This window comes from Zeus faber, assembly GCF_960531495.2.
Source record: "Zeus faber genome assembly, chromosome: 2".
NCBI lineage: Eukaryota > Metazoa > Chordata > Actinopteri > Zeiformes > Zeidae > Zeus > Zeus faber.
The window spans coordinates 39,333,757-39,353,981 of record NC_137189.1 but is presented as its reverse complement, the minus strand read 5'-3'; the positions used below and the strand labels follow the sequence as shown (position 1 = coordinate 39,353,981).

Below are 20,225 nucleotides of genomic sequence, written 5' to 3'. Positions count from 1 at the left end.
GCCTTCCATCTCCCTTAGTTTGATTAACACCAAATTTCGCCAGAAAAACAGTAAAATAAAGCGTTGCCTCAGCCTCCAATAATTTGTCATCTTTGTCACAAACCATAAGCCATAAAATGTTATTCAGACTCATACAAGAGTACTTGCTTGGCTCACGTCATTGACTACGCTACTTAAGCTCTCCAAGGAACCGTTGCAGGTACAATGGCTTTGTCACTTCAAGGAAAGGCCCGCACTGTCTTTAAGGTTCCTAGTCTTACTATTTTTCATCTTCCAGTGTGGTTCCCATGTTAGTACTTGACCAGCTAAAGCCCACTGGGTGAGACATGGATTGCCAGGTCATTGCTCTACTTTTGTTGAAAGTGTAATAGAAGGATAGAAAAAGTAACACCGTCCAGACACTTCTGGAAGAGAAAATCCAGAATCCACCTTAAAATTTTAAACTGTCTTCAACATTAAGCATTTGTCAGAGGGACGGTGACTATATTATGTTTAATGCATACAGCCATGCTAGAAGGGTTGTGAACGCTTTGAGAGGGTTCTCTTTATCTATTTCTCTTTAGATAGAATAATACTTTATTATTCCCCAAGGGGGATAGAAACTTTACCTAAGTTATCTAACGGGCCTGCAAATAACATACAGTACGTATGATTTAGTATGCAACATATATAATTCCCAAAGACTATATAACAGGATATGCGTAATATATCCATAATAATGGCATTGTTGAAAGCAAAACAAAAGGTTACAATCTTTTAATCGTCATCTTTAATTACTGACTACTCTAAAAAGGCCTCCTTCAGTAATAGATGATATACATTTTCCATTAAAAGTCACATTAAGATCTAGTGTTCTCTTCAATAACAAATTCCATCATAAACTTTCTCAGGAAAAAAACCTAACAAATATATACACAAAACAGTACAGGGCAATACAATAAACAGCATTTTCAAGAGGTACTTCTTTATTTACATTTTCACAATATTAATACAAATAACAGCGAAAGTGCTCGGGTTTCCTCAAAACATAGCAAGATGGTCAGACGACCTCTAAGCTCTGCAGCCATGTTTATTGTTATTGTCAAACAGCATTTGCGTACAACGTTAATGTCTGTCTTACATTGCATGGAGTACTAGAGGGGGAGGCGGTCAGTTCAAAACAATTTCAATGTTGTTGCTGACGGCACAAGCGGCGTACAAAATAAATGTGTGCGCTTTCCAATCATTCTGCATCAGTTCACCCCACCATTCCGACATTGAAGCGTTTAAAAAACAAGCACAAGAGAAGTATTCGCAATTGCTACTAGAGCTGAAGTCCAACATGTATGTACATTCATGGTTTAACATGTTACAGGTCGAGGACGCAATCATCTTTTTTCGTTGAAACAATTCTGGTCGTTTTGTCCTTTTATATCCACAATCTCTCCCTTTTCGCCATTGTCCTTTCTTGCCATAGTTGAGCGATATGGGAAGGGAAAGGAAGCGCGCAGACATGTAGACACAAGACACAAGGGCCTTGCGAGAGAGGCCTTGGGAGAGAGCAGGTTGAATAAGAAAAAGCACAGAAGAGTTACAGTAGTTCACCACTGCGATGCGGCATCTCCAGGGGGAGGCGGAGCATGTTCTGGGGTTTAGGACAACTCGTCCGGCTTGATTGATGGCCCAGCATCGGCCCCCCTCTTGCAGGAAGCCACGAAACAGCAGGGGGACCACAGCCCCGTGTGGAGCCCGGCCACCAAACAGGCGTTGGCGCTTTGCACGTCACATAAAGAAAAAGCGGCGTCCAGGATTACTTTGTTTGACAGAGTGGACGTTGAGTCTCTGCCTTTTCAACAGTAAGTGTACCTGCATTCAGGCTGAGGCTTTGGCAGGCGATACAGAATCATAAGCAGTCGACAAGCAGCCAGGACCTTTGTTGGTGCCGAGACACCAGAGAGGCATGAAAGCTTCAGAGTTACTACGGGCTTTGCCAATTGATTGAAACACATGGTTTTAACTGGTTGAGACGCCATGTGGGGCCTGCCACTGGATGTATGGCAAAGCAAACTGCAAAAAAAAACAAGACGAGGGGGCTAAGTTCATGTTCCCAAAGACCAACATACACCAATCCACACTGGAGAAAGCAGAGAAGAGTATATTGCAGAGCAGGGTTTGCACAGTGGGCAGCCATGGTGGAAAGAAGCACCAAGAGAGCAAAGAGGCAGGGAGTGGGGCGGGCGGGGGGCGGACAGGGTTAATTGGAGCCATCGGGTCCCCGAAAGTTCAATAAATGACAACAAGAAGTAAAAAAAAAAAAAAAGGCCTTCAACCAGAGGACAGCTTCAAGTCCATCCAGAAAAGCTTAGGGGGGGGTTTCAGGGTTTTCCCCACCACCAAGTACCTCAGCACCAGCGAGATGGAATCCTTCTGTAACTCCAGCCCCAAAAGAGAGAAGAGAAATAAGGAGGCGCCTTCCTTCAGTAGATTGGCCGCGGCTGCTTCATGCTGTAGTAGGCCTCCGAAGCAGAGACGTACGCAGACTCAGGGAAAAAGTCCTCGTGGAACTCGGCCAGAAACCTGCGATGGGTGGGGAGGACGAGGAAGAGGAGGAGGAGGAGGAGGAGGAGGAGAAGAGAAGATATGTCAAAAGTGAAACGGAGCGCTTGTAGGCATGTAGCTCGGTACAGGGTTTGCGGTTCGAGACGGTCGGCCTGTTTTCTTAACAAAGTTTGAATGGAAACAGATTATGACTGGAGAAGTTTCCCATGTGCAAAACATTGTCTTATCAATTTCAAGTTGTATTTTTACTATTACTTTGAATCTTATATGGTTGTACACGCATTTAAAAACACTCTGCTTGTCTTAAATGAATTTGCAATTCCAATTCCAATGTGCCATCGCCCCTGTTTTTGTGCCACGATATACCGTCACACGCCTAAAACTTTGGAAATCGTTCCGTGGCGTTCCAGCTTACTCCCCCCCCTAGTGCTTTTTCCTAGATATCCCTGGCTGGTTGGATATAAATCCCAGACCCCTTGACCCCCCCCCGTCTGTGGGTATATGTCAGAGAGAAAAGCCCACCCATAGATCCAACCACTAACCCACCCCTCTTAACCCCACCACCGCCACCACAACCAAACTATACAACACGGATGAGAACATACGCATGGCCGAGAGAGCGAGAGAGCGAGAGAGAGAGAGAGAGAGAGAGATCCACCTCACCCCATCCCACCGTCCCCGCCCTCCCCACCCTCCTATCTAATCAGCGGCGGGGAAAAGTAATCCGGAATCTTCTTAGTATCCGCTACTCGGCCAAATCCTCTAAATCTTGCCATCTCATCTGAGCTCCACTGGCCCTCCTAATCTCGACGCCAAACAAATTATCCTCATCAGAGGAGAAATTAGGAAGCGGTTTCGACAAAGCCGACGCAAACAAGACGCCCCGGCGGCACAATTGGTGCACGGTGGACTGGTGAACACGCCAGCACAGGGCCCTACAAGCTAAAAAAAAAAAAAGGTTTGGTTTCAACTCCCATAAGGTTGAAGGCGATGGCAGTTGAACACAGTGTAACGGCTTTAAGTAATCTAGAGTGATGGAAAATGATAACACAAGACAACGCAGGCTGCTCCAGACATATGGATTGTAAATCATTATATACTGTATGTGTACACACACACAGACACACCAACACGCCTAATCTCAATCATTCTCGCAGAGAAAGGGAAGGGCGAGAGTGCAGGGAGATCAACTGCGGCCGGTCCCAGAATGCATTGCACCTCACTCTCTCAAACATCAATCAGTTTGGCTCGGGCAATCTGCCACCGGGACGCCGTTCTGGGAGAGAGGGGGCTGGCGGGCGAGCGAGCGACGGTGTTCCAGTGTGTTGTTGATGCCGAGCTCCGTCCGTCACTTCCGACGCTCGCTCGAAATTCGGGAAAAAACGGGCGGAACAGTAATTGTGACAGCGAGCGGGTGACTCGAGGAAGTCATTTGGGTTCAGTCGCCTATGACCCAGTTTTGGCAAACGGTAGGGCTGGCTCTTTGGCAGGATCACACATTTGGATACAAAGGTACACGATGCAGTTCTATATCAATGTGTTGACATTTTATACACAATGAGAATTGCCACCAAACTTAGAGTAAGCCATCTGACACAGCTGACCTGCATTTTAAAAATATTTTAAGAGGAAAATTCATTAAAATACAGGAATTTTAACTTTTGTCAAAAGCCGCCCTTTCTTTTAATTGATATTTTATAAAAAAAATATATATACATAAAATTAATAACTGAAATTAATACTTTCACTTAACACATTGTGTTTAAAACTATATAATTCTATCACAATTAAAAACAAAACAAATCGGCTTGTGAGTTAAATTAGCAAAAATAAATAATTATTGCATTGCATATCAATTGAAAAATAAAACCGAATTTAAAAGTATCCGAGTATCGATTTCATTATATTTTAAGAATTCGTTTGGCTCCACAACGTTCAATTCTATCACTGCCATGGCTGAAAAGTGCAACGTCAGAGGACAGTTCCCTGAGTCCAACTGTGATTACGTGATCGTCGGGCTGCAGGCGCCCTGCCCCACAGCGCCCCGCGGTGGCCGGGGGGGCGGGGAGGTGGGGTGGGGTGGGGAGGGTGATGGGGGGGGGGGGGGACGGGGACGCGCCGTGAGTTTGATTAAAGAAGCGAGTGGAAATCTAAATCCCCTCGGTTTGGGCCCGGTTAAACTGAAGATCGCTGGGGAGGATTTAGAGATTAGACTCGCAAGCTTGTGTAACGCCCACTCATCTCCGTCGCTCTAATGCTCACTCTCACTTTCCATCTCTTTCCCTCTCGTGCGCGCGCTCCCGCACCCACATGTTCTCTTTTGCTGTTTCCGCGCGTTGTTTTTGATAACTTCCTTTTTGGGACTATTTTCTGCTGCTTTGCCACGATCGGTTCCATTACTCATAGATCAAGATGGCTGCTACTTCTCGATCATCACTATGAAAGGTTCGGGCAGATGAGCAACTCGCGCAAAATTTAAAGAAACTGCTATTTAATTAGCAAAAATGTATGTGTTTGCCTCCCCACAATGCTTTGTGTCAGAGACCTATTTCCACTTCTGTTTCTGATTTGAGCCGCATATTAACCCAACATCATGATATTTTTTGGACCAATAGCTCAAAATCAGTTATCTATAAATGATATAACTTGTGGTGGTTTTATAAGCTACTTGCACATAAGAAATATTTCCAAAACAGTCATTAACATAAATGGACATTAAAACAGAGCATCTAGAACAGTCTGAAGTTCAAAAAATTGCCAAACTTCACTGTAACGCAGCCTTAAAGTGGACCTATTATGCTCCTTTTTACCCAAAACGTGTTTTTCAAGTTATACACTACTCACAAAAAGTTAGGGATATTTGGCTTTCGGGTAAAATTGATGGAAAATGTAAAAAGTTCACGCTACAGTGATATTATATCATGAAAGTAGGGCTTTTAAGTAGAAGCATGCAATGGTGATTTCCTCATCTCAAACAATTTATTGAAACAAAAGCCAACAACAGCGGTGGGTTTACCACAACAAAAAATGTCAATGTCTCAATAACTTGTCATGTGGCCTTGAGCATCAATTACAGCTTGACAACGACGTCTCATGCTGTTCCAAGTCGACTTATTGTCTGCTGAGGCCTGGCCCCCCACTCTTCTTGAAGGGCGGCCCTCAGGTCATTGAGGTTCCCAGAACCTCAATGACCTGAACCGTACAGAGTTACGAGCCTCTACACGGCGACTCAGCTGATCCCATAGGTTTTCTATGGGATTCAGGTCTGGAGAAAGTGCAGGCCACTCCATATGAGGTGCCCCAGTCTCCAGCAGCCGTTCCCTAATGATGCCACCTCCATGAGCTGGAGCATTGTCGTCCATGAAGATGAAATGAGGCCTGTGTTGTTCATGCAGGGGCACAATGACTGGATTAATGATGTTATTCAGGTAGTATGGGCTTGTCACTGTACCATTCACAAAGTGTAGGGCAGTTCTGTATTGACTAGACACACCTGCCCACACTCTAACACCACCACCACCAAAGGCTCGTCTGGTGACAACAGTGGCTGATGCGTAGCGCTCTCCTTGACATCTCCAACATCGTTGGCGGCCATCATTTCTGCTAAACGTGAATCAACTTTCATCAGAGAACAGCGCTGAGGCCACTGGTCCCTCGTCCATCGTAAATGCTCCCTGGCCCGTGCAAGACGATGATGCCTGTGCCTGGTGGTGTGGCCAGGTACCCTTGCAGGTCGTCTTGCACGCAGACCACGCTGATGGAAACGGTTTCGAGTTGTCTGACGTGACACTTGGTGCCTCTCACCTCCCTTAAATGTGCCTGGAGTTGAGTGGCATCATCATCCGGTTCCGCAGGGCACTGTTCACAATGAAGCGCTCATCAGTGTGGGATGTGGCCAAAGGACGTCCACTTCTATGCCTTTCTCTGACTCTTCCAGTCTCTGTATCTCTGTTGCAACCTGCTGATGACACTCTGACACTCTAAGCTCAGTGGCCACTTCCCTCTGAGAACATCCTGTTTGAAGCCTCGCTATGGCGAGGTGCTGTTGATCAGTTGTTAGGTGTCGTCTTGGTCTCATGATGTCAACATGTGAACAGCATGATGAAGAGGACTGTTTAAATACCAATTCGAATTGAACCAGGAAATGTATTTGTCGATTCATGGATCAAACACCTTTTGTGAATTTTGCCGTTGAGCTCCTTGTGCAAAAAGTACTGAAACATTGAACAGTTGGACATGTGCATTCAAAAGTTTAGAGAAGGTCAAATGAAATTCACCTGTAAAGGTTATAGTGCATTTTAGGTTCATCCTGAAATTTCACCCGAAAGCCAAATATCCCTAACTTTTTGTGAGTAGTGTATGTATTTTTATTTTATTTTTTGTTCTACTAAGATGTAAAAGAGCCATTCTAAAGTGCAATCCACCCTGTCGGAAAACGGGCTGTTTCGGTGTGTGGATCCCCTCTCCTTAGGCCACGAGTTATGTGAGCCAATGGCGTTTGAGCATGGCTTTCGGATTTTGTTCTATTAAGTCCGTAACTTTCACTGATTTAAAACTGAAACTTGATACACCAAAGAGTTAAGAGTCCCCCCCCCATCAGAACCCATACATGGCGAGAAAATAATAAATTCAAATTGAAAATGTCCGGGTTTTTAAAGCCCTCGTTCCTTGTGATCGCTTCTCCCCTCAATTTGTCTTTGATCAAAAGAGTTAGTTGACACTGTTGCCGTGGGTTACCTGAGGAAGAGCTCCAGATGTTTGACCAGGGCGTAGAGGTTCCTCTCGGGGATGTGCATCTTCCCCAGGATCTCGGGGAGCTTCACTGGGATAGGAGGAAGAGGAGGAAAGAGAGAGAGACCAGAGTGAGTGAGGGATGGAAGCAGGACAAAACCACTTAAGAAAAAGATGAATAGTTAAGGAGGAAATGAGTTTTGCGTAAAAGGAAACAACAAAAGAAAAAAGTTGTCCCCTCGGAAACAACATTTTTGTCCCGATGAGCCAAGCTGTGAGGACTACAAGAGACGAGTGCATCATGGGAGAATATGGTGATGAATACGTGATGGGTACTTACCGAAGAGCCGCAGGAGGTGCTGCGAGCCGTACAAGTAGGAGGGAGGCGGCGGCTGGTCGTTCAGAGGGTAGTTGTCTGGAGTCAGCCTCCAGCTTAGCACCTGCTCAGATAATACATATAATACTATGAAAAAAACAAGTGATAATACTATTCATAATGCTACGAATAACACAAATAATATGACAATACATAAATAAAATTACTAACAATACACAATACATAGAATACAATTAATACATAAATAATAATATTAATACTGCTGAAAATAACACTATTAATCCTACAATACATCAATAACACTACTAATAATGCAAAAATAATACAATGAATACTAATAATAAAAAAATATAGCTGCAGGCAGCAATACACAGGGTCCAGTATCGACACCAATTGTATTTTTTTGAGTTTTCCATGGAACGTAGCACCAGTTCGTGCTTTGGTTTTTTCTTTACATCAGCATTAATACTTAAACGAGTTACAATTTCTCGAGTTTCCATTGAACGCAGCATCGGCTGATGAAATGACGCAAGGTGCCACGCAGAATTACTAATACAAGTAATCCGTGTGATAATCCGTCATCCGTAATACCACACAAATAATAATGAGATGCGGGTCAGAGCAAAATGGTGAAGGGCCAAAACTTCCTCGCTAGTTTGGTGAGGTCACGTGACGTCACCTCGTTCAGTTCGTTGTTCCTACGACTCGCCAAACCGTAGAAGGGCCCGCCTCGGTCCTTACTGGGCGTCAGGGGCAGTGGTGAGGACGAACCGCTATGAACTGGAGTCCCTGGAGAAGGGGGGGAGCAGGGGTATTATAGTAAAACAAAAAGTTTAAAGCCAGTTAGATATGTTCTGCTATGAGTTTGAATGTGCATTGCAATCGGCACTCGGGGGAGCAGCGGCATAAGATAAAATGAGAGGACTGCACCCTCTACTGGACAGTATCAGCAACTACAGCAACAAAGTGCTCATGGGCCAAGCCACAGTAAATGGCAGGATTGATTTGACAATAATCAGCCTCTTTTGGGGGAAAAATATTCTCAATGAAAAACTGCGGTGAAATTCCAAAGAAAAACTTTCAAAAAAACAAAGCAAATGAAACCGGGCTACAGTGTAAGCATTTACAAAAATTTTGACATGTTTCTTGAAGATCATGCGTGTAATTGGTGCATCTGCTGCTGCTCGCCGGCTCAGCTTCTGAAAGACTCCAAGCAAGAAGTGTTGGTGACTTACGTCTGAAGATACCACGCAAAGTCGGTGGTAATTGAATAATGGATTCAAGAGATATGGTGTTATATTAATGGCCAAAGGGTGGGGCTAGTAGTGCCGTGTTTAAATATGTTGCGCACACCCCAATGGATAACTTCTGTACCAATTTCATCTTATTAAACTCAACAGAAATGCAGAAATATCATGTTATATTGTTCAGTGGCACCCAAAAAGAACAATCTCACGGGTCCTGTTCGGGTCATCTAAATATGGTATGGACAAAGTTTGGTGAAAATTCGATAAAACATGCGCCAAAAGAGGAAAAATGTGTTTTCCAAAAAGGTGGAAGAATTTTAGAAGGCGCAAATGGGCGTGGCCTGGCATCCTCCAAGGAACACACTCACAAATATTGTTTTGGTACCCCTCAGAGTTCGAGTTATCACCCAAAACGTACAACACATAATAACAGACCACATGGTGGCACTATAAGTACCATTTTTAATTATGTTAACCATTTCTACAAGGGGGGCAGCTGTCCATGAAGTATGAACACTTATCAATAACAACTTTCAAACAATCAACCCCATTTTAATATTTAAAAAATATATATAAAAATCACTGGAATATGCTTTAAAGAAGAACAGTAAGAGCACACATCTCCTGAAAAAGATGCTAGGCTTGGGCAGATTTATGATTAAAGCATCTTTTGACTCCATCGAACGGGATTGACATTGATGACACTTTTTTTTTGTTTGTTTGTTTTTTGGGGGGGGGGGGGGCAGTTCACCGTGTTCTGAAACTGGAGCAGAGAGGAAGGGAGGGAGAGAGGGGAACGAGTTGTTTATTTTAGATCTATTTATTGTCGTTTGTGTCCTACATGTATGAAGCTACATTTTTTACACACCTGAGTTGAGGGACTGTCCTGTTTCAAAGAAAAAACTGCTCGGAACGGAGACGCACATCTCTCCGTTGTTTCCGTAGCTATGGGACTTAAGTAAAAACTGGATGTTTTTGTGTAAACACTAATCCTGCACTTCTGGAACGGGGAGGCCACATTTGCAACATTATATTACAATCTATGCGCTCCAACCCTCCCGACATTCAAATTAGTTTCTACGAAAAACGGTACAGAAGTAGGATACCTGCGAAAAAAACGGATGAATAAAAATAAAGAGCGAAACAAGGTTACAGAAGAATTATAAAACCTTTTCACACAATGAGTGTATTGAGAATAAAGAGCGAGGATAACCAGGCTTGACCGCTTGCAGCCATTATGTGAAGTGTAAGGAGAGCTCACTTCTGTCCAGGTTGAGGAAGAACTTCGGCTGCGACTGAGAAGAGTCCAGCAGACGCCGCTTGGGCTGAGGTGAGGCCGCGGTGCTGCCTCCGCCTGAAATAACAACCAAACACAGCTGTAAATAACGGAAACCAAAGTGAAACATTTATTAAAGGATATACTGTATATCTGGGAAAGTGTAGGGCTGGGTGAGGTGGAATTTTGATAGGAAGGGTCACAAACATCTATCACTCTGTTTGATATTGATGAATGGCTCATGATAGGATTCTAATATATTGACATTTTGTACACAATGAGAATTGCTACCAACTTTTCATTGTTCCATCTGACACGCACAACAAAAATATTTAAATTTGTGACTATGATGTGTCCTCATTTGAGCGGAAAATGTTCACATAACTTTAAAACAAAGTACCAGGATTACAATTCTGTAATCGTTTCAGAAAGAGAAACAGAACTGAAAGGTTTCTCAGCTTCTCGCTTAATGCTAATCGCTTAATGCTAATCTCTATCGCTAATCGCTTCAGGTAACTGCTTCAGGCTAATCGCTAACATTATCTGAGTATTGTTTTAATCCCATCCAATCACAAATGCAAATACAGGCAAAACCAAGAAAAAAATATATATATTGAGATTGGCACATACAGGACTATGAGAATTAAAATTAAAAAGAGGAAAAAAAACCCGCCACGTTTAGAATCGCACCCTCGTATAACTATTAAACCTTAAAATATTGGCTCTGAAATTCATTGTTTTCACAGAGCTGAAATGAATCACCTGTGCTGCTTCCCTCGGTGATGCGGTCGCCGCCAGAGGTGTTCCGCGTGGAGCGTCGGAGCGACTGGTGGGACTGGAAGGACTGGTGGGACAGACAGTCCATGTCCGGGTGGCGCCGGCGCTTGGGCGTGGGGGCGGGGGCGGGAGCGGGGTTGGGGGCGGGGGCGGCGTTGGTGGGGGTGATGGCAGAGATGTCGCTGAGGGCCGGCTGGCTGTCCGTCGACTGGGGCGTGGGGGGGTTGTGCCCCGGCGGGCTGGGGCTGCGCTCCCGCTGGGCGCTGGAAGTTGAAGGAGATTATTAATGATGCTTATTATGAGGAAATTATTACGTGGGATTGGGTCCCACACCCAAATAAATCTATATTGCAGACTCCTCTTGTGTGGCGGTGATTTATTTCTTAGTCCTAAAGGAAAATCCAAAGAATTTGAAAAACGAGACATTGCGGAAGCTCAGCGTACAGCCCTGTTAGTTTGATTTTGAAATAGTGCTTTAACAGGAAAAAAATCATGTCAAAGTCAAAGTCAAACTGTGCTTTTTTAAACAGACACCAAATAATAAATTAAAAAATGTAAACATAAGGTATGTGGTCAGTACATTACTACAGACATGATGAGAGCCTCACCTCTCCATTTCATGGTGACACACTGCTATTGAATGAATGGGCGTGTTTACAGTTGAAATTAAAACACCCACTGTCAGGATACATAAGAGAGGGGGAATTCCAGCCAGCTGGGAGCCGCCTGGTGGTTGGCTGGAAACTGGCTGGAAGCAGGATGCAAATTCGGCTGTCAAGACAGCCCTCTTCAAGTGGCTCCTACTGTATGCTGCTTGGAAGCGCTACGATATAACATTGACCTTAAACTCCAGAACCAATTGGGACAAGTGCCATACACTCGGTCGGGCGCGCACACACACGCGCGCGCGGACGGGCTCTCAAACAATAGTGCCATATTCTCATGCTATTCCAATTATACAAAAACAAATGACGTTTGAATCTGAAAATTTACATTTGGAAAAAAAAATGCAGTGCGCGTTTCAGCAGAAATGTATTATTTTTTATAAAAATGTTGCGCCGATATGCCAGCTTTGTCTGTGCGCGGCTCCGTGCGCTCTATTTATTTTTATCCGCCAGCTGAGCAGGTGCAGGAGGGGCCGCTCTTCCTCCAGTGCAGGCCACACACCCCGAGGGGGGGGGGGAGAAGAAGCGAGCGGTACTCTCTATCCGACGGCACCGGCGATGGTGGATGGTCGGCACACCACAACAATGTGTTTTAATTTTAGATGTAGGTTATTTTATTGTACATCTCCTTATGGAACCAAACAAGCACCGTGTGAAACAGGGAGACTTTTTCTGTGACATATACGATGACGATTATAAATAATTAAAAAAAACCAAAACTGTGGGCATATTTGCACGTCACGCTGGTGCTTGTAGTTATAAAATGCATCTCCAACAATGGTCGCAAAATACAACAAAATGGTCGCAGTCTGGAGCCCTGGTAATTTTGTGGGCCATTGTAAGTTGTTTTAACGAACCAAAAACGTCCAAAAAATTATTAGTTATTATATATATAGTTATAACACCTACTTGCTGGAGCAGGGCGAGCTCTCGTTGATGGCCAGGAAGAGGCGAGAGGAGCTGACTTTCTTGAACTGGGCTTGCTCGCAGGGGTAGAGGAGGATCATGGGAAGGGTGAAGTCAAAGGTGATCCGCAGACCGTCCACCATCTCCTTGCACAGCTCCTCGCTGCCCAGCAACACACACGACAAGAGAGTTAAAGCGGAAATCCTAATTTGTACGACGTGACCCTGTGTGATTGTTAGAGGAATAAACCGTCATGGCGTTAGGAGGGGAAGGCTTTCTGCAAAACAGAGGTGCGTTTGGAGTTTATATGTGATGAGATGTCACAGGTTGAATTGTTTTCATCTATTTCAGTCATTACAATAAAAAAATACAATTATATAGGATCGGTAAGGTAACATATAGGTCTCAATCATGCAAATCTGGTGGGACTGGTTACTTTCAGAACCAGTTTCCAAGTTGCCGAACCTTAATGTGATCCTATATAATTAGAACCCATTGTTCAATAGTAAGAAAACGATAAATTGAAAACTGAAACATTAACTAAGTCAATGAATACATTTGTTTTTTTTGGTTATATGTAGCATGTTTTTTTTCTTTTCAGTGTTTCAGTTTAAGGTAAACAACAAATCACCAAACAAGACATCAACAAATAACACATAATATCAACAAATACTTTGGTTGTTGTTCAGACTGGACTCGCCTCTTCTCGGGGGGGATGGGCTGCGGGGGGACGTTGCTCTGGCTCGCGCTCTGGTGCCGGCGGTAGCGCTCGTTGGCCAGGAAGGCCTTGTTGATGGCAAAGTGCTTGACGTAGGACTCCAGGATGTGCACCACGTTGGGCTGGCAGGGAACCATCACCAGCTGGGACGGGAGGGGAGGGGACATTAGGGGCATTTTCAACGTCAAAACAAGACACGATTTGTATATTTGCTCTTTAGTACGCAATTTGGACATTATGATACCATCTTGGCCTGGATTATACATTCTCTGGACATGGATTACAATACTTTATACTGGTTTATTTCTTGCCGATGGACATTTATAATACCCAGAATTATATTATACTTCACGATATTATACTATACTGGTATTAAGTCATTATTTCCATATCATCATATCACTATGCTATGTTATACCACACTAGACTATACTGTACACTATTATATCTTCTACTTTGGTCATTTGAATACCACCCTGCATTATAAATAATTATAAATAGTATATAGTTTACTAGATACTTAACCATATTTCTGTATTTATTGTTACTATTGCTATCACTGGATTGACACTTTTAGTAATACTGTTGTGATCCCATTGCAGATTATTACTCTAATACAATATACTACTCGTGACATTGGGCTCACTACTACTAGTTAGCAGAGTGCCACTCCATGTTACCTCATGGGGATTATTCATTTTTGATCTAATGTCGAGTGCAATGGATTCTCTCTCTTGGGTACCCTTTTCCTCTTGTTGACATAGAAGCAGTCATCCTCCAGCTTCTTCTTCAGGACGTCGGGGATGTCGATGTCTATGTCGACCTGGACGCTCTTCTCCTCGCTCTCCATCTTCACCTGGACCTCCGGCTCCTCCCTCTGACACCAGCAAACACAGCAACTCTTCTTGTTAGTCATGATTTAGTCCTTCCTAGGCTTGGGCAGATTCATGATTAAATTGTCCATCGACCCCATTGATCGTGATTGACGTTGATGACGGACGATTTTATTTTTTTTATCTGCCAGGAAAAATCTGAGCATTGTAACGTTGTGGTCCTGAAACTGGAGCGGAGAGGGATAGAGGGGAAGGGGGAGCGAGTAAGAGGGAGAGAGGAAGCGGAGGCGCTCAACCTCTCCACTTGGCGCTGCTCGAGTAACCACTGGGAATGGGATCTGACTTCCCCTCTCCACAGGCCCGTGCGGAGACGTTAAAAGGGGCAGGAGCTCAAAAAGACCCCCAGCTCCGGGTCTAGGTATTCTGCTGCTCTGGGCAAACGGAGCAGCACAGTGTCGCCAGCGGTGTGACCCGATCATAAGAAGTGTTTTTATTTTAGATCTGTTTGTTTTTTCGTTTGTTTCCTACATGTATTAAACTTTTTTTTTTTTTTTTTTTTTTTAAACACAACTGAGTTAAGGGACTGTTCCGCTCTATCCGGTTTCAAAAAAACCTGCACGTCTCCCTGTTGCTTTGCGTTGCTATGGGACTTAATTTAGTAAAAACTGGATGTTTTTGTGTAAATACGTTACCTGTAAATAATATCCTGCGCTTCTGGAACGGGGGGAGACCACATTTGTAACATTATGTTATGTTCTATATGTGCAGTATCAGAATTTTGAAATCTGATTGCAATTTTTCACGATCACCCAAGCCTAGTCCTTCCACACCTGTCTAAACTATAGTTAGGGACAAGATCACAACAGCCGTTATTGTACACTCCCTAACGGCCCTCACATGTTGTGAATGTATTAATGGCAAAGTTTAACTTTTAAAATTTGCTGGCAACCGCCTGGAAGCTCTTGAAGGGGATTCCAGACCACCCCCCGTGATTGGATTTCATTTTTGCATAATCGCCGCACTGTTTGGGAGTTTTTAAGCCGCCGAAGGAGCATTAGTTACCATTTTGTTGAGATCCTCCGAGAAGCTGCTCTCCCCGCTATTGGAAGACTCTGGCTCCGAATCGTCCTCGTCGCTGCTCCCCGAAGACGAAATTAAACCTGGGGGAAAAGGACGAAAGAAGATAACACTGAAGAGTTTGTACGCCGATAGCGGAGCGCTGGGGGGGGGGGGGGGGGGGGTTGTTTTCCTCACAGGGGTCATCGCTGTCATCCTCTTTCGGGAGGGTCTTCAGAGAGGATTCAGCACCAGCCTGACGACGGCGTCCCTTCCTCCATCCCTTCCTCCATCCCTTCCTCTTCCTGCGGCCACAGGAGGGAAAAGTGTGTCATGTACAGTAGGAGCCACTTGAAGAAGCCTCTTCCAGCTGGCTGACAGCTGCCTTGCAGCCAGCTATTTTTATCTACATGTTGCACACCTGTTTCATTTCAAAATGGGAGCTGTTTATGTTAATTTACATTTTTAAAAATAAAATATTCAATAACTTTGTAATGAGAGAACTCAATGTGGGTCCACATAATAATAGTTTCAAGTTTATTGCGAAATACTTGATAACAATGCAAGCATCATTACCAGTAATGAGATTCTTCGTCTCAGAGCCAACTCAACTTTACAAAATACGTAAAATAAGGGCATAATAGTGATTAAAATAAAAGAGTATTTAAACAGTTAATTTTTAAACAAAATCTAAAATTCCAAAATGGAAAGGAGTAGTGTAGTATAAGAAATATTAAAGTATTTACCTAAAAGAAAGACAAAATAAAATGCAGACAATAATGACAGTGAGTCAGCTTGACAGTGGACACCTTAAATAGTCATGGGCAACAACAATGCAAGGTCATACTGAATGGTAAGATAGACATCGTGTTGTAAGACAAACACTGCAATATACTACTAAGAGGTAAGACAAAAAAGGTATGCAATACTTGATCAATTAAAGTGACTAGTTTCAAAGTTTTACTAGCCTCTTTTTAAAGTGGCCAAGTGTGTGGATTCATAGGTTCTAGTCTTCGGCCTTTTGATTTCAAAATGAGGGTTTTTGAACAATCTTATTGTTATTTTACTACAAAATCATTGTGAAATATCACAACAAATTTCTGCATTTGAGCCTCTCTGCCGGGTAAACGGTCCCCAATCACACCCCCCCCCCTTCTAATAGATTGATATTCCAAAAAACAACAATGGCACAATAAAATGTTAAAAATCAATCAATAAAACTTGATCGAATAAAATCAACACCCTATGTCATTGCTGCTGCAAAACTGGAATTTCCCTTTGGGGATTAACAAATTATCTTTATCTTATCTTAAAACACTTTGGTGAAGGATCCATGGACTTATAGAGACACAAGCGGGGAGTTGACAAGAGGAGGTGAAATCTTTCCGAATTTTTTGATTTCAATAAGAAATGTATACAGTGTATTAGTATTCATTATGTTTTTATCATTAGGATGGAAGGAACAAAGTAGTCACCAAAATGCCATGTTTTTCCCCATTTAGGCCTATTGTTCTGCCATAAACTGATTTTTATCAGAGAATTTAATGAACTGTGATCAATTTCTTATAACTTCAGTTCAAGAAAGTAATTCAGGAAAACTGGCGCCTGTGGCATAATGCTGACGGTCTTTTAAACCGTTTTTCAGGAATCTTTTTTTGATTTCACTGATGTTGACATTTCCTGCATCGTGCCATTTTATAGTCAACCACAGGACATTTTGTACATTTAATAGTTTAAAATACCTTGTGAAAAAAAGCTAAACAAATGATCGGAAGGTCAAATAACCAGGAAACCAGACAATCAATTGAACATCAAACTGGAAATAGATTATGGTATGTGTTTTCATTTGATTAGGGTAGAGAGAGAGGTAGCCCACTCTACATTGACAGTTGATGGAATTCCACACATGTCCACTCTGGCTATTGAACCAGCGGCTGTAAATAACAACATGAAACATAAAAGAATAATAAATAAATTACTGTATTGATCATAATGATGAGTAATAATAAAATCCTCAGGGCAAGTTTGAAGTTGAACTTACATGCGACCTGCGGCTTTGCGAGCCAGTTTATGTTGTAATGTTCGATTTTCCTCGCAATCCCGAAGCACATGGTCTTCTTCAGCCCAACGATCCCAGCTGGGTGAAAGAAGTGATGACAATAATGAACAAACAAAGAAACAAACTTGGACAATCCATTTGTATAATGTCAAAGAAGTAGCGTTCCGTCGTTAGCTCAGTGTTAAAGTGGGAATCCGTAAGATCGTCTGTGTTTGGTGGATCACAGTACAAGTCCCAGAATTCCATTCAAAACTAGAACATCTGGGTTTACCCTTGTCTTAATTTCCAGACGGTCACTTTCTTTTCAGTGTGGTTGGTGGCGGACCCCGCCACGGACAATGGAAACGGCATGGTATGGCTGAAATAAATACGGGATAATTATCGAATATGGGATTTCTTTTTTTTTTTTTACAAAATAACCTTACGGATTACCATTTTAAAGAGGGCCGTGCAGCGTTGTTTAATAGGCTACATTAAACAAAGTTAACTAATAATGTGATTAGCTTTATGTTGACGTTGACAGAACAGATGAAGCTGAATCGAAGAAATGATAATAATAACAAAAAAAACTTGGGACAATCCATTTGTATAACGTCCTATTATCGCTCCATTAATAGCTCAGCGTTAAAGTGGTAATCCATAAGATCGTCTGTGTTGGGTGGATCACACTACAAGTCCCAGAATTCCATTCAAAACTAGAACATCTGGGTTTAGCCTTTAGCCTTAACTTTCGGATGGTCACAAACAATGGAAACAGCACATGAATAACCTAAATACATTGAGTGGCTCAAACAAATACAGGATAATTATCAAATATGAGATATATATATTTTTTTTTCAACCAATCTCACGGATTACCACTTTAAAGAGGACCGTGCAGCGTTGTTTGATAGGCTACACTATACCAAGCTACCGAATAAAGTGATCAGCTTTGTGTTGGTGACAGAACATAGGATAAATCTTGCGTTTCTCACACACCTCCTGTTCCAGCCGTTGAAGTGAATCAAGTACTTTGGGACTCTCCTTCCATGGCCGTCAGTACCAAGCACTACATCAATCACCTGCCAGGCGCAAACAAACAACATTCAAGCAGAATAATGAAGGTTACAATCCATCAATGCTTCTAAATGCAGGGTTACAAGACCTGGTTTAGGGTTAGAGAACAGGTGAGGTTAACCCTAGCCCAAGAGAAAAATGACCAATTTTATCCGTTTGAATGTTTATAGTTAATGCTGGATTTATTTTTGTTTACAGGCTGCGAACCTATTTTTTGTAGTTAAGGCTTATATTTAATGTCAGGTTTGTATCTTTCAACTTCATTGTTTAGTCCATAAGTTATTGCATATTTACCCTGTGTTTAATTTTTTTTACGTTCATGGTCTTTCACTTTTCTCTTTTGTTTTTCTGTTCTTTTAGGTTATATCTGTTAATTAACATTAGGTTTGGTGTATATTGCCATATCGCATTGCGTACAGTTGACTTTTTAAATGTGAGATGCTGAGACAATTGCCGTTTCCCTTTAGGGATGAATGAAATATCGAATATCAACTACAGTATAAACAGCTGTGGAAGTTTTGGATCACTTCTATCCAACCATAAAAATTGTCAGGTGGAGCTGCCAGTGACCTCTTGTCAAATGGGTCCGTGGGTCTAATGCAGTGAAATTGAACGTCCTTGGTGTGAAAAAGATTGGAGAATCACCGCATTGGAGAACTGGCATTACCAAATGAAATTCAAGGACTTTTCAAGCCCTATTTTATTTTTTTTTTTAAGGACTTAGCACAAAACAAATAATCCAATTTTCGACGTGATCTTTATTCACTGAAATAAAATACAATCTTAGCCTCGTTACGTGTACATTTGCCCGACACGACCTGTCGCGAAAGAGGGGAAAACGTTACACGGGAATTATTTATCTTATTAAAACTGTTATCACGTCACGATTTGAATAACGAAACCGGGGTGTGGGATCACCCAGGCTCTCAGTGATCGTGCTTGTTTCGGTTTTTTGTTGTTCGACCATCTCTTTCAAGCGCTGGGGCACAAAGGGGCTTCTCCTCAAGGCATCCCAGGGCATAGCGTGGCCGAGCACGGAGTCCAAGCACTCCGCGGACCTGGGAATAACGCCGTTAGCTAAGCTTAGCCTAGCTACGGGAGCGAGTTAAGCGGAACGCACACACGCACACGCACGCACACACACACACACACACACACGATCCGGCGTCACATTCATGGGAACAACACCTCAAACGGTGTTTACTGACGTCAGTGTAGACGGGCTTGAGCCGCAGGCGGGCTAACGCTAGCCTTCGCTACCGCCCGCAGGGGAGCGGAGTCCGGACACGGCCGCGACACGGCAAGCGCAAGACAGTTCGAACGTGCGTCGGTCGAGTCGGAATCTCGACGATAATAACCTGCCCTGCGGGACGCGGCGGCCGGCGCGCCACGGCGGCCCGCGCCGACGGGCTCGGTCAGCTCCGCTAAGCGATCCGTCTGTAAACAGTGCGTGGTCGGCGACGAGTCCACGCCGCGCGTCGCCGGCGGCGGACGTCTACGCGGCGAGTTGAACCCTTCGACCCTTCGGCCGAGACGCGCGTTTTCAAGCCGCCGGAGCGAGACCGGGGGGACCCGGCTTTCGCCTCCGGTGACACGTTTAATGCGGGGCGGAGGGGAAAAATGGATTCGACCATTTTTTTTTTTGTTTTGTTTTGTTTGACGAGCAGCGCGAAGCACTTTTGACCCTTTCATGGGGGGGGGGGGGGGGCGAACCGTTAATATCTATATCTACCCCCCCCCCCGCAAAAAAAAAAAAAAGTATTTAAAAAATAAAATAACGACAAACGAAAGCACGGGATGAGCGACCTTGGCGTCGTACAGCACTCTGGCCTTGCAGGGGTCTGGTTCGAAGCACAGCACTCTGTCTCCTTCCTTCAGATGATACTTAATTCCCCGAGAACTCATTTGTTCATGGCGACGGAGGAGAGGAGCGGCGATCTGGGGGCGGTGCCTTCGAGGCCCGTGGGAATTGCGGGCTCTCTCCCATTTGTCGCTGTGTTTTCGTTTAGGGGTTTTTTTTTTTTTT

The 20,225-nt window shown here is 43.5% G+C and overlaps 1 protein-coding gene across 6 annotated transcripts; it reads right to left on the bottom strand.

Moving 5' to 3' along the window:
• Positions 1-942: 942 nt before the first annotated feature.
• LOC307244840 (MSL complex subunit 3-like) lies at positions 943-20,109 on the bottom strand. 6 transcript variants are annotated; one of them, XM_080020178.1, is made up of 15 exons: positions 20,006-20,109; positions 18,122-18,204; positions 17,415-17,501; positions 17,126-17,221; positions 15,283-15,389; positions 15,091-15,188; positions 13,938-14,072; positions 13,151-13,338; positions 12,481-12,639; positions 10,892-11,169; positions 10,115-10,207; positions 8,286-8,395; positions 7,610-7,709; positions 7,276-7,360; positions 943-2,556 (listed from the first exon to the last, which is right to left on the bottom strand). In XM_080020178.1, the coding sequence occupies exons 1-15, from the start codon at positions 20,102-20,104 to the stop codon at positions 2,457-2,459; spliced, it is 1,818 nt and encodes a 605-aa protein (XP_079876304.1). In that variant the 5' UTR covers positions 20,105-20,109; the 3' UTR covers positions 943-2,456. The 6 variants fall into 6 exon arrangements, with proteins under 6 accessions (XP_079876304.1, XP_079876305.1, XP_079876309.1 ...); XM_080020179.1 differs by having other exon boundaries at positions 13,178-13,338; XM_080020183.1 differs by lacking the exon at positions 20,006-20,109 and adding an exon at positions 19,558-19,677.
• Positions 20,110-20,225: the final 116 nt, after the last annotated feature.